This window comes from Lepisma saccharinum, chromosome 12 (genome assembly GCF_977018435.1).
Source record: "Lepisma saccharinum chromosome 12, izLepSacc3.1, whole genome shotgun sequence".
Taxonomy (NCBI): domain Eukaryota; kingdom Metazoa; phylum Arthropoda; class Insecta; order Zygentoma; family Lepismatidae; genus Lepisma; species Lepisma saccharinum.
Window position 1 is genome coordinate 42,012,817 of NC_139240.1, and position 14,165 is coordinate 42,026,981.

Sequence of the window (14,165 nt, forward strand, 5' to 3'; positions counted from 1 at the left end):
TTGCAGACAGATCAGTCATTATGGCAGTTGTCTAATCATACATCCTGACATACCAATAGGTCACATGATATCAGGTGATTCAGACCAAAAAAATGCAGAATGTTTCGTGGCATTATCCTATTTGTTGTTCAAATTGTTGTTTTTTTTCTATTCGTGCAAAAAAAAATGCCGAAAGAACAGCAGAAATGTCTGATCATTGCATGGAACGAGGGAGAGAGATGGATTTTGTGAATGGAGCAAAATTCTTGGTGCCATCAATAACAGAAGTGAATTCCATTTACTCCCATCTTGTAACTTGTTACATTTACAATAACTTAATATAATTGAAAAATTGTGTTGTATAAATAAAATTTTACTTGAGGAAGATGTGCCAACTAATCCTGTAATGCAGACTCTTAACAATTATTCTTTAATAAATAGAATAAGTGATGATACAGTGACTACCATCCACCTTGGCATATGAAACGGTAAGCACCTCCAACATGAAGCTGTTTTTAAGTTCTTGAAATGTTGATAGTATGTGCTAGTCTAGTCAGTAGGGTATTTTAACAGCCATGCAGGAGATCTAGGGTGGGAATTTTTCACATGTCCATGCATAGAGCAGCTCCGGGTGTCACCCAGCATCTAATCAATGGGTAACTGGGGGGTAAAGGTGGTCAAAGCATACCCTTTTTTGTGCATTCATGGCACACTACACAATACACAGGGTATACAGTGTACGTTGTATGTTTTTATCTTTTATCAATTGTTCATTTGTAAGAATAAGATAAATTAAGCCAACATTGTCTATATTAGTTATTTGTCAGTACTTATAAATATTTGGGAAATCAGATAAGTACCATTATCAATCCTCCCACCAAATAATAAACTCAATTTAATTGATTTTTCATAAGCTTAGCCAAGAAAAGATTTGCAGAAACGAAGTAGCATATCGTAATTTCTAAGCTGAAATTCTTTTGTTTTTTTTCACTTTCTGCCCTCAAGTCAGGCCTAGTTACTCTACATATCTCCCTATGAAAGTGCACAAATAATATTTTTTTAAAATATAATATTCACAAACATTCTGCCATGTCCAAAGTTCAAACCTAGGATCCTTTCTATGCCAAACAGAAGAGCATCCAACTACATCTGCAGCATCACAAACAGTTGAAACTCACTTTTCATCCAAGTATATATAATTTTACATTATGTTTTGTGACATAACACTTGGTCTATACATAACTATTCGAATATCGTTCAACTTTTTCTGTATAGTTGCAGTGAGTCACCAAAATTGATATGATAGGTGATTTTTTTTTTTTCAAATGTTACATGAAATTATTATATACTTAGTAAGAAGTTTCTTCAGTCCAAATATATTTCCACAGAAAAAATATAGGCTAATGGAACATTAAAAATTATTTTTATTCATGAAAACCAAGTAAATACAGTAATTTTACCAAACACAAGTAAATCAGGTTGATTGCATTATGCCTTCACTTTGTAGGTTCAGTTGCCCAGTGCTGGTTCAATTTTCTGAAATGAAAAGATCTAATTATATATCACTTTCATGCAGGTTTTGAGATTGTTTTTGAAGTCCACTTTATGCACAGAAAGCTTAATCAGGACTAGACCAACAGTTTAAAACGGGATCCAAACCACTATGTGCCTCCACCAGGTATCAAACCAGGGACCAAGGTGATGTTAGCACTGCACCATTGGAGAGGTCCTCTGTATGCAGTTGTATTGATGATTAACATTTCACTGGGTATAAAGGTAAGACCTTTTATGTGTTTTCGGGAAATACAGGGTGTCCCAAAAGTCTCCCTACATGAGAATAATGTTCTTTCGTTACATCCTCGATGTTTGACATGTGACACCAGGCATATTGGACCGTGTGCATCGCAACTGGTAGGAATGCACTGACCAGTACCTGGTTATAACATTGAGCACATTATGTGATAATTCTATTTTGAAGTGACATTCCCTATGTGTGGAGTATTTTGGAAGTGACATTCCCTATGTGTGGAGTATTTTGGAACACCATGTAGTTGTTTACTTATCTGGTTGGTTTAACTAACATTGATTATTTCTACCATTGGACTAATAGCTAAGAGGAGATGAGAGGATTTTGGATGAGACAGGAAATGGGAGAATGATCCTGGCCCTTCTTTGAATGTAGCATTGCAACAACATGTAGTTTACTGTAGTCTGACCTACTTACACACTTACTTAGTTATTTCCCATCCCATGTTATTTCTTCATAAAAACCTATTAGTTTTGGAGGCGCACTGCCTGATGCTAGATCGATCAGTTGCTTCTAAAACTCAGATGGCATTGTCCTGTTGAGTTCTCAACTTCTCTGCAACACCCAATGCCACCAAACAACAAAAAACCAAACACCCACCTGCTGTTTGTGATACCATATACATTTCATCTCCAATCGGTCGCAGGTGAAGAGCGCTCACTTTCAATTTTAATGAAGTGCCATTTTAACAGTATTTAGAATATTGGTGTGTGGTGTTCTTTAGCTGACTTTTACAGTGTCACGAGTGACCTGATCACATTCTAATGAGTGACGTAAATGGCAGTGTGAGAGAGACCACTGTTGTGGAAGGAGTGGTGACCAATTATGTTACTTTTTTTTAAATTTTGATTGGTGCATCATTTAATCAATAAGTCTAGGCTGTTTCTAGTGAGTTTTCGTACCTATATGCTTTTCTCCTGTTAATAGAAATACGAGAAGTATTTAAGTGATTATATATGTATTACAGTATAAGCTGCACCCTAAAATTTGAAGGAGCAAAAAGAAAAAAAAGATGATACCCAAATTTAAGCCAAGGGAAGAAAAGAAAATACCGGTAACCATTTACTGGCAGATTCAGGGAAATATAATTAGGTAGGTACATATTTTATTCGTCAAGTCCATATTTCCTTCCGGCCTCTGTGTTGCTTGTGGCTTTAGCGTAACGAACAACTGCAAGTTTGAAACTTGCATCGTAACTAAGCCTTATTCCCAAGCTTGATGATGCTTTCTTCACACGATCGTTCATATTGGCGACAAACCTGTAGATCCACTTCAGTAGAAATGAATACCTGTATAAGCTTAGAGAAGAACGAACACAATCTTAATAAAATCAAAGAGTACGTTATCAAGAATGCCGACAGTTTTTTCAATGCCCAGTTAGAAACAACAATGCTATTGTTGCATTATCGTTATTTCAAATGAGAAATCAGCACATTTTTAACAGCACATGATTTGACAAAATGTCATAATTTTTTTAAGGTCGCAAATATAAGACTCATCCTAATTTTTCACAATTGAAATTTGGATAAAATGTGTGGCTTATATTTGGGCCAATATGGTATATCACATTGTGGAGCACAGATGAAGTTACCCCAGAGTTCTTCAGGGCAGCTTTGAGCAACATGCACTTTTTGTTAGCTCTGAGAGCTATTTGCTTCGAACAATGTACTGTATTACTTGAAACAACAAAGAATGCCAATAATAAGCAGATCACTAGAATACAAAAAATAAATTTGAACAAAATTAAAATGCGGTGAAATATGCACGAAAAGCAAGGGACTGCTCACTCACGACCGACAATGTGACTCAAGCGAGTGCAACAGATCATGGGTTAAGAAGCTACAGGCCTATAGACAATGATAGAATCAGTCTGCAGGAATTAATAGGTTTGAAATATAAAGTTATGTGGGGAGAAAAGGAACACTCTTCCCAGTATATTAACTGCATTTTCAACACTACATCTGTAACACATATATTAGTTTTAAGGTGTGTGTTGGGGGAAAGGGGTGAATGCATATCAACTATAGGTTGACTTGTTTCTGAGAAGAAAAAATAAATTACAAGTCTCTACATAACTCCATGGATATGTTTTACTCTATTGTGCCTTGACTTCTGGGCGTTCTCTTCATGTTTATTATACGATATTTAGTGTTCTTATGGTGGTTTCTACTTTTTAAATTTACCAACTTTAGTATCATAAATATATTAAATTAAAATATGTAAATTAATTAATATTGTTTTGTTATTATTACATCAATAGTTGAAAAGGTGGTATAAGATTAGGGACATAACAGCACATATTCATTATTTAGCTTAATATCACCAAAATTGGTATAAAAAACTGCCCTGGCAAGGAAATTTGCATAATGTTAAATACCCATCGATAAGAAATTAAATATTTATTGAATAACAAAAATAAAAACATGAGTTCCAGTTGACGAAAAGCAATGTTTGTGATTAATATTTTATGCAATTATCATAAGTTGTAGTGTGCACAAATATGATAAGTATGATCCCAATAAAATCCTTGCCTTCCAATAAGTTCGGCGGAGGAAATAAATAATCAAATATATTTTCCTTCATTAAAATTTACAAGATAATGTTCTGTTACCTGTTGAAGTTTTGATTAAAAATATTCATAGATTCACTAATGGCCGACTTAGATTAGTGTAATATTATTTATCATACAATCCACTCCAGTCACTCAATTTTGGTGCAGAATTAACGAAATATTCACATTTTCATTGGAAACTATCTTGACTTTTGCAAAAACATCATACTAGCAACAAAATTTCAGATAGCCTGATAGGCCCATTCAAATTACCTCTAAAGCTATGAAAATTGATAACTAAAGAATAACAAATATAAAATTGCCAAAGCGCTTTCAATGACAGATCCACTCTCACCACTGAAAATTCCATTCAGGAGTGTTATTTTTTGATCATGCTCTCATCAATTACATCATCATTATCCTCAAGAGGCAGAAAAAGTGATGCAAAATAAGAAAAAAAAAAGGATAAATATATTACTTCAAATTATTACAATATTCTGTTCTTGATATTTTGTTATGTACTTACATCTTTGTATTGGAAAGCACACTTAACCTTTTGATATGCTTTCTCGCATGTTCCTTCACCATCTGAAATAAGAAACAAAAGAAAGCTAATAAGCAAAACAAAAACTAACTATTCTGTTATGCAGATAACATTTTATTGAAAACTACTGATAGAATTTATAGTTATGCAAGGTCGTCATAAACATTTCGAAACAAAATTGAGCAGAAATATATTCTTTGAGTTTAGTCTTTGTGTTCAAACATTAAGGTGTCACGTTGATGGTTGCTGAAGTTCCCAAATTGAGTCTCAGTTTGGCCAAGAATGATCTTTGCGAGTCTCTATTCATCAGTTGCATCTACATCACTCATTCACATCATTGTGATTAGCCAAAAGTGGCAGAAAAGCAGAGCTAAGTACGTATAATATACATTGATTAAGGATAATAAATAATTCCAGTCATTCTGGAAAAGTCTTAAGCTTTCACCTTTTGTTCCTCCTTTTTAAGTGCATTGCATTCAAATATCAATACGTCCCCGATCCATAATGCTGTGACACATGCTACTATGGAATATTTTCTTGACAATAAAGGAGATTTCACACCCAAGTGACACATGACATGTCATCTGACATTGGAGTGATATGGCATGCTACACATGTTACTTGTACTGGTCATTTTCTTCTATAGTGTACATTATGTTACATCTTGACCTTTCTACAGGTTTTATTAACCCAGTACACTAGGTTCATTGCACATTGCTTTTAAAGCTTCCAGTATTTGATAATAATTTTACTTTTACTGAAACTAGGCATTGTCAGTAGTATTTTATTGCCTGTCCTACATTTCAACATGATGACATACTAAATAGGATAGCAATTTTAAAAGTACATTTTTCCGCAATCTGATGTTGAAACAGGCTGATCATCAATTTACATTTTGTTTCCACTATCGTCAAATTTTAATTGTAAAGCTTTGTGTAATGTCATAAACAACATAATTAAAAAAATTCAACCTAATCTTTTTACCCTTTCCCTTCAAAATATAGTGAATAATGATGGTTTGTTTAGGGACTAACTGGATAAACGTTATTAACTTTATATTCCAATAGGAAAGAAACATATTTGTACATATCTACATTAAGATATAATTGAATATAATGTTCAATCGTATATTTATCTTTATGGATAGTGTAGGATTTTTTTTTTAAAGGGATAAGCTAATACACTTTACTGGGTCGAGGTTCGATACCTGGGTGGTATCCTACTTTAAACTGTAGGCCCAGTCCTTATTAGCTTCTTTGTGCATAATATGAACTTAAACCAAAACAAATACCACTTTGAACTTATAACCAGTGGTGGTGATTAGGGGTTGAGGGGAGGGGGTCAGTCCCCCCCCCTCCACTTTTCGCCACTTTTGCCCCTGCACTATGCTAAATCTTATCTACAAAAGGAAATATACTCTCTTTGCCCCCCTAGTTTTGGCACCTTGCCCCTCCGGTTTTGGGACCCAATCGTCACCACTGCTGATAACCATACCGATCCGAATACCCTTCCGATTCCGACCGATGGCTGAAGATTGTAACAATTAACAGTTATTGAAAATATTGATTAATACGAGCATGTAAGTATGATACCCCACTCAAATACATCAGTTTACCAGAGGTTTGGTTTAAAATATTCAAGAATTACACAGAATATTAAAATACCTGTTTTGTAATCACAAAATCCAGTTTTTCACTCAATTCTGGTTCAAAATAAATAGGAACTTCAAATTTTGCATAATTTTGATGATAATTATATTCTGTGAAACTGTCACATTGCATTTTTGCAGACCCCCGTGAAAGGCCAGTGTCAGTGAATAAATTGTAACCAATAATTTCTGATACTGATGCTTTGATACTTTGGCAAAGGTATTGGCTCAGTCCTAAGATAAATGATAAACCATACCTAGTTTATTACATTCTTCCACTGCAGCAAATGTTTCGGCATCAAGCTTTCCATTCAAGCCTTCTATATTAATATCATCATCCACAAGCTGAAAAATTAAAACAAAATTAAAGCTTGGCTCACACTCATGCTGCTTTTACATGTAGCATTACAACCCACTTAACCTTCTTATGGACACATGCTTTTATGTTTTTAGTGTTGTGTAACAGTAATGGATATTTTTGGTTCTTAAAACAGGATATAATTCAATGAGCGATTACCCTTAACGTTTAACATAAATGGCTGTTTATACATCGTAAGAATACCTTTGAATTATCTATTTGAAATCATGTGAATATTTTGATTAAATTCAGGAAAACCAATTTTACACATGTAAAAAGAACGATTTTGTATGCAAAGTAATTTACTAGCTAATTACATGTAATTTATGCAAAATACATATCACGTGAATTACACTGGTCGACATTTTTTCAAAAGTTGAACGATGTTTTGAAATGAATAGGTGACTCTGAAAGGATTTTTCATGCTGAATTCAAATTTGAAAACCGTTTTGCTCCATCATGTCACAATTTTTCACAAATCGTGAAAACTGAATAGCATATAGGGGTCTATTATGGTATTATTGGGATCATTTGGGGTTTATATAATCATATATCAGACACATAGAATAAATAATTTTTGCAAATATAGTAATCAGTGGGACATATATTGAGATTGTAAAATCTATATTATATACTATATTCATGTACATTTTCATTTACACATGTCTAGAAAGAGATATAACATAGTGCATTTCGAATTACTGAGACTCAGGATCAAACTTCATTCTTTTTGACTTTCTGCCTTCCCCGACACCCGAAGAAGGAACATCTCTTTTTAACATCCAACAAAAATCTGCCATCATGGAAACATTCCATCGTCCCTGGTATCTCCGTTCCATCTCTGCTATGTCCTTGTGAAATCTTTCCCCGTGCTCCTCGCTGAAGTGTCCGAGATTACTCGGAAAGAAATCTAGATGTGAGTTAAGGAAATGTAATTTGAGGCTCATTTTACAACCAAGTTTACATAAATTCGTTAGCAGATTTTTCACAAAATGTTCATAGTTAACGTGTTTTTCATTGCCCAGAAAATGGGCAACCACCATTTTGAAACTTACCCAGGCATCCCTTTCCGTAGCAGTCATTATTTCTTCAAAATCTGCATCCAACATCAGTTTCCGTATCTGAGAGCCAACAAAAATACCCTCTTTGAGCTTACCCTCCGTGACGGATGGAAATTTCCTGGCAATGTATTTAAAGCATTCGCTGTCTTTGTCTAACGCTTTCACAAACTGTTTCATTATCCCTAACTTAATATGCAACGGAGGAAGCAGTATTTTAGACGACTGAATTAATTGCCGTTGTGTCACATTCTTCTTCCCTGGAGAGAGAGATTCTCTACTTGGCCACATTTTCACTTTCCAATTATTCTCCCTGTCCCATTCAAGCAGGGGAATTTTGTGTTCCCAGCCTGGAGACCCAACAACAAAGCTATCACTTTGAAATCTCCACAGACAGACCAACCATGTTCTTCATATTTCACTTTCAGTAGCATGAACCTCAAAGTTTCATAAGTTTCCTTAAGCGACACAGAATATGCAACTGGAATCGATGGGAACACATTTTACTTATTTAACAGAACACCCTTCAGACTAGTCTGTGATGCTTTAATGAAAAGTCTCCATTCACTTACATTGTAAGAAATACCATACAATTCTATGACTTTCCTTATGTTGTTACAATAAACAAGGTTTTCGTCTTCAGTAAAGTATGGGAGTAGCTCTGTCTCTCGATGCCTGTACCATGAGAAATGTGTTCCTGGAGACAACAGGTTTTTCTTACTCAGTCGGGAACCAAGAAGTTGGGCACTCTCCTTTGGTAAATTTAGGTCTCTTACGAGATCATTCAGTTCATGTTGTGTGAAAGGTTGCGGAGTGCCTGTACTTGTACCAGGCCAGAAATTGTCACTGTCATCATAGTGTGCACGTTCAACTTCAGTGTCACTTGAAGTGCTGCAATTATCACTACTCGTACGTGGACAGGTACAGGTACATCTGGCCCATGAGGCACGGGCCATTTGGCCGATTGTATGTTGTTGGGATAGCTCACATTGCTCTTGTTCTTAGCACTGAAACCGCTAACATCTATAGCACAGAAGCAGCAGTCATCAATGTGATTTTTTGGTTCCCGCCATACCATTGGTATTCCAAATGGCAATGCTTTCCTCTTGCCACACTTCCACAATCGCAAAGCTTCCACACCATGTTTTGCAAACTTCATGCGGGGCCCAGTTTTTGTCCTGATCACCTACTTTAACACCAAAATATTCGTGGTAAGCAGACCTCACAAATGTGGTGATACGTTGTCTTTGCCTGTTCACTACATAGCTTCCACAAATGTAACAGAATACATGGGGCGAGTTCAAACACTTCCTGGACGACGATGACATTGTCTCTCGACACAACACAGCACGAACTATCGACAATGAGGAAAACTTTATCAAATATTTTGCATTCCCTACTGCTATTTACATATATAATATCTACAATACACTTAACTAAGGTTTTCGGATCACGTAACCTTATACACGGTAAATAAATTAAAAACTGTACTATTTGCATTAGTTGGTATCGAATAACAAAACTTAGAGAAACAAATTTATTGAATCATTCATTGTTACTAGGCGTCTTCAGCAATTTTGTTAATCATATAATGTAATAAGAGGTGTACTGCCATCTATCGGGAATATTATTAACTTCTAATTTCTGGGCAGGAATTACGATTTATACAACAATGAAGATTTCTAAATAACTGAGGGTGATACAACAAAAACAAGGTGACTTCTGAAATCAGCATCAAATGTAGTTTCAGAAACCACAATTAGTTTCCAAACATCAGAACCCATGTCGACCAGTGTTACCTTTCCAACCCTGATATAGCTCTACAAAGCAGGATTAAAACACAGTAAATGGTAATTTACTGTATCCCCCGTGCCATAAATAATAGTTTAAAATATCAAGTCAAATTAAATATATATTTTTTTTGAATATACAATTTAATGTCTGTGCAGTCAGGCCCATGAGTATACAGTATTTAAACCTCGTACTTCACTCCAAGAAAATTAATCATCGTGGAGGCACTTCGGATCCCAATTTATACTGTAGGTCCAGTCCCGATTAACCTTACTGTGCATAAAATGGCCTTATAACACCAACTCAATCAATCAATCAAAATTAGTCAACAAGGATTATTTCATATTAAATTTTAATAAATTACTTACCACCTTTTTCTTTATGGCCACACATTTAGCAAAGCACTGAAATTAAATTTAAAAATATGCGTTACTGCCAATTTACGTTTTTTTTTTAAAAAAAATATTCTTTAGAATGGTAAACAAGGCAGAAATGCAACCTACATTAATTCTGAGTTGCATATGAAGTTGTGAAAGAACTACCTATAGTTGCCTGCAGTTGTATCAATTTAAGTGCTAGGACTGGGGGGCAGATTACTTGGTACTCTATTTGATATACATATGTTGGTAAAATGGCCAATAATTTTACTGATCTGATATTTCTACAAATAATATGTGCTTCAGTGCACATTCCAGTACTCTTTTCTTGTTATTTTTTTATGAATATATATGAATATAAAGGTTTAATTCATGTACTCCAAATTCACAAAATGTTTGGTACAGTCAATAAATAACTGGATTAATGCCGTGAAAAAGCGAAACAAAGTGACAGACCGATGAAACTTACGGGATATGTAGGCCAGGCTGGGGTACAACACATGTCTGCGAGAAGAGTTCCAGACCACGTCCCTAGGTAGCAGCACTGGCAGGGAAGGGAGGTTGTGTATGTGCTATGTACCTCCAAGGTGCCAGTCAGTCATTCAGTGAGGCGAGTCATGGCGTTCACAGTGTCAGGTGCCACAAAGGATGCTCAGCGATCCTTCATACAGTTTTTGACAGCAGAAGGCAACATACCAGGGAACATTTACGAGTGTTTGACTGCTGTGTATGGTGGTGAGTGCATGTCCCGAACACAAGTATTGAAGGTGTTCATGAACAATAGTGTATGCTGTATGACTAATGCCGAGTTTGGTTGCAATCTGGTCCCAGGCAGAAATGGACTCATCCGTAATGGCACTGACTGACGCCTTGGAGGCACATACACAACCTCCCATCTCTGCCAGTGCTGCCACCTAGTGACGTGGTCTGAAACTAGTCTCACAGACATGTGGCATACCCCAGCCTGGCATACATATCCCGTAAGTTTCATTGCTCTGTCACTTTATTTCGCTTTTTCACGGCATTAATCCGGTTCTTTATTGACTGTACCAAATACATTTCTAGTGAACAACGTTTCTATAATGCAAAACCAACCTCAGTCATCTGGTAACACACAGTTATTTATTAATTTTTGAGGTAACAGAAATTACGTGTACAACAATTAACAACAAAGGCAAAAAAAGAAAAGGAATATGAAGTAACCAACATATTGAGTTTGTGAATCTTAAAGTACATAATTATTATAGTTTTTCATTAATATATTGTCACTTACACAAGTTTACACAAATTAATTAAGGAGGTGAATTATTAATTCATTTTACCATCTTATGTTCGAACATGAACAGTTATTCTCAGCTTTTTTACTGTCAATAAAACATCACATCAGTCCATTTCTAGTAAGCATATATTTATCTACAATGATAAAGAAATGGAATACTTACACGCCCATTTTCGTCCTGTTCATTTGGAAGCACACCAGAATTTTTGAGAGATTTCATAGTTCCTGTGAACAGTTCAGTAAGGACTTGAGAATTTTGTTCTTTCCAATAGACAACTGTGCAGATGCATACACTCACAAAATTTGTATCTTATTAAAATGGGTTACTCCTTAAAGCAGTCTTCTCATTTTATACAATACACTGTTTTATTTTGTCTCAATTTTCAAATTATAAAATTAGAATAACTTTAAAAATTTATATACAATTAAGAAATTATAAAACGAGTTAGTATAATGGTTATTACTTCTACGATAAGCAAATTGTGTGAGCCATGGTGGTTTAGTCGGTAGGATGGCTTGGGTTAGATTCCCAGGGTGCGTGATCTAAGGTCGGAATTTTCCTGGCCTTGTCCCTGCATAAAGCAGCTCTGGGGCTCGCCCAGCCTCAAATCAATTAGTACCGGGAGGTAATCTTGGGGGGCTAAGGCAGGAGTGTGGTGCTGATCACATCACCTCCAAAATGGCCGAGATCGAGAATATGTGGGGCCCTACCCCCACATCCCCCTAAATGTGCCTTCATTGCATAGTGCATTGCAAAGCGTATATGCACAGGGGAACTTTACCTTACCTTTACATTAAGAAAATTGTAAATAAATAAAATCCCTCCAAATCAATCAAGGATTATAAATATTGTTGCTAGCAATGTATTGGGTCGATGCACAAGTTCGTAGTGTTTTGTTATGGGTTGGCAACACTACATTGCCAAGAGTTCCTTATCCATTATTCCATTGTTATTGATTAGTTTGTAGTTTTATGTTCGTGAAAACACTGTATTCTAATTCTGAGCACATTTTGTCAATTTTGCTGACAAAACAAGGAGTGAAGTGGACAAAGTTGAACATTTCCGGCACATTCTGCTCTTCGAGTTTAACCGAGGATCAAGTGCATCAGTAGGAAGTCTTTCCTAATGAAGCTGCTCTTGAAACTTGGCTAACTGATTTATTCACCTCAAAAACAATTTGTGCTGTGTACGGGGCTCATGTCATATACTGAAAACACAGCAGTTCTACAGGGTAGGCATCAAACTCCTCTGCACCGTTCGTAGATGGTCATTGACAATGGAGGCGACTACATTACTGACTGAGTGATTGTTATTGTGACTGTGTATTGTTAGACTACAATAACAATGTGTCATCGTACCACCTGTGTACTTGTGTTAATTCATTATTGTATTCCTGTTAACATATGTTATAAAATGCTACGAACTTATGCCTCAACCCAATACATTAGGAAATTAAAGATAAGATAAAAACACATATCTAATATAGATTTTGCAAGTATAATTATTTTTTTTGTTTGGGTTAAAAAAGTAGTTCGTCTTTTAATATATATTTGGCCATCATTATTAACATATGCATCTTCACTGTTCAACTTTTCATTTCTCGGAAAAATTTGCAAACTGAGCCTCAAAAGTATACGGTTTCTGAGAGTAAGTTTTGCAAAGAGGACTCAATTCAAATTATAATGAATCAATACTAGGTTTATTTCTTCTAATTGCATGGTAATTTTTATATCTGAATTTATTTTAGTGGTAATCTCAATAGTTTCAGCAAAGTGTATAATAAAAGCCTTCTTGTGATTTGTTTTATCGTTCGGCAGTTCAGCTAAGACAATCTTAATTTGGAAGTTAGTACTGCCGTTTCTTCTCAGACATATTTTGCAGTTGCCTGACTCACCAAATGTGATATTTGATTAAGGAGACAATGGAAAATATGCTTATTATGTTAGTGAAATGGTTGCTTCAGAAGAAATGAAATATGTGAACATTGCTTCTATATTTACATCTAGAGCAGAATATATATGTCCCCATGCATCACACCTACCTGAATCAACAGAGTATTGTTTCTTACATTCCTTTGCATATTTTAATTCACTGAATCCAGCTTCACTCTGAAATAGGATGTTTGATTTTGTTATTTCACTGTCAGCAAAAAGTTTCAATTTGTTTGATATATTTATTTGATTGAAAGTCTTGCTGATACCTTATAAAATACATCCTCAGTGCTCATGCCAGAATTATAAATTTACCAGATTAGATTTTAGTCACAACAATTCTTTTACAGTTAAAAAAAGAAACTGCATCATAATCTGTAATATGAACACCATGAAATTCCATTGCTGACAATGCAATGACAGTCATGCATAAAAAAGAAATCAATTTTGTGTCCCCCGCCCCACACCCACATATTACATGTTTTGCTTGTCGAGGCAATCAGCTGGCCCCCATGGTGGAGTGGTTAGCACATTGTGCTAAGATGCCAAGGGTCCCTGGTTCGAATCCTGGCCTGGGCATGGATGTTTGCGAGTGTCCATTCATTAATTTCATCATATCACTCATTCCCATCTTCGCAAATTAGCCAAAAGTGGCACAAAAAGTGAAGTAAAATAAATCAAATCAATCAATCAATCGAGGCAATCACTGAAATAATCTAAATGTATGTGATAGCAAATAGAATCGAGTATGATTCCTATTTTTTCATGCACAAAGAAATATAATTTATTTGTGTGCAGCAGTTTATACAATGCTGTTTCATATCTATGATTTTTGTCTTGC

The 14,165-nt window shown here is 35.3% G+C and overlaps 1 protein-coding gene across 2 annotated transcripts in view; it reads right to left on the reverse strand.

Moving 5' to 3' along the window:
• Window positions 1–1,380: 1,380 nt before the first annotated feature.
• Window positions 1,381–14,165, reverse strand: part of LOC145996450 (uncharacterized) — a 68,501-nt gene continuing 55,716 nt past the window's right edge. For both annotated transcript variants that reach the window (XM_083132939.1, XM_083132938.1), the window contains exons 2-7: window positions 13,435–13,501; window positions 11,556–11,617; window positions 10,105–10,140; window positions 6,787–6,874; window positions 4,864–4,925; window positions 1,381–1,515 (exon numbers count right to left, since the gene is read on the reverse strand). In XM_083132939.1, coding sequence (XP_082989065.1) covers window positions 1,489–1,515; window positions 4,864–4,925; window positions 6,787–6,874; window positions 10,105–10,140; window positions 11,556–11,617; window positions 13,435–13,501 — 342 coding nt within the window. In that variant the 3' untranslated portion in view covers window positions 1,381–1,488. The remainder of the gene's footprint in view (window positions 1,516–4,863; window positions 4,926–6,786; window positions 6,875–10,104; window positions 10,141–11,555; window positions 11,618–13,434; window positions 13,502–14,165) is intronic.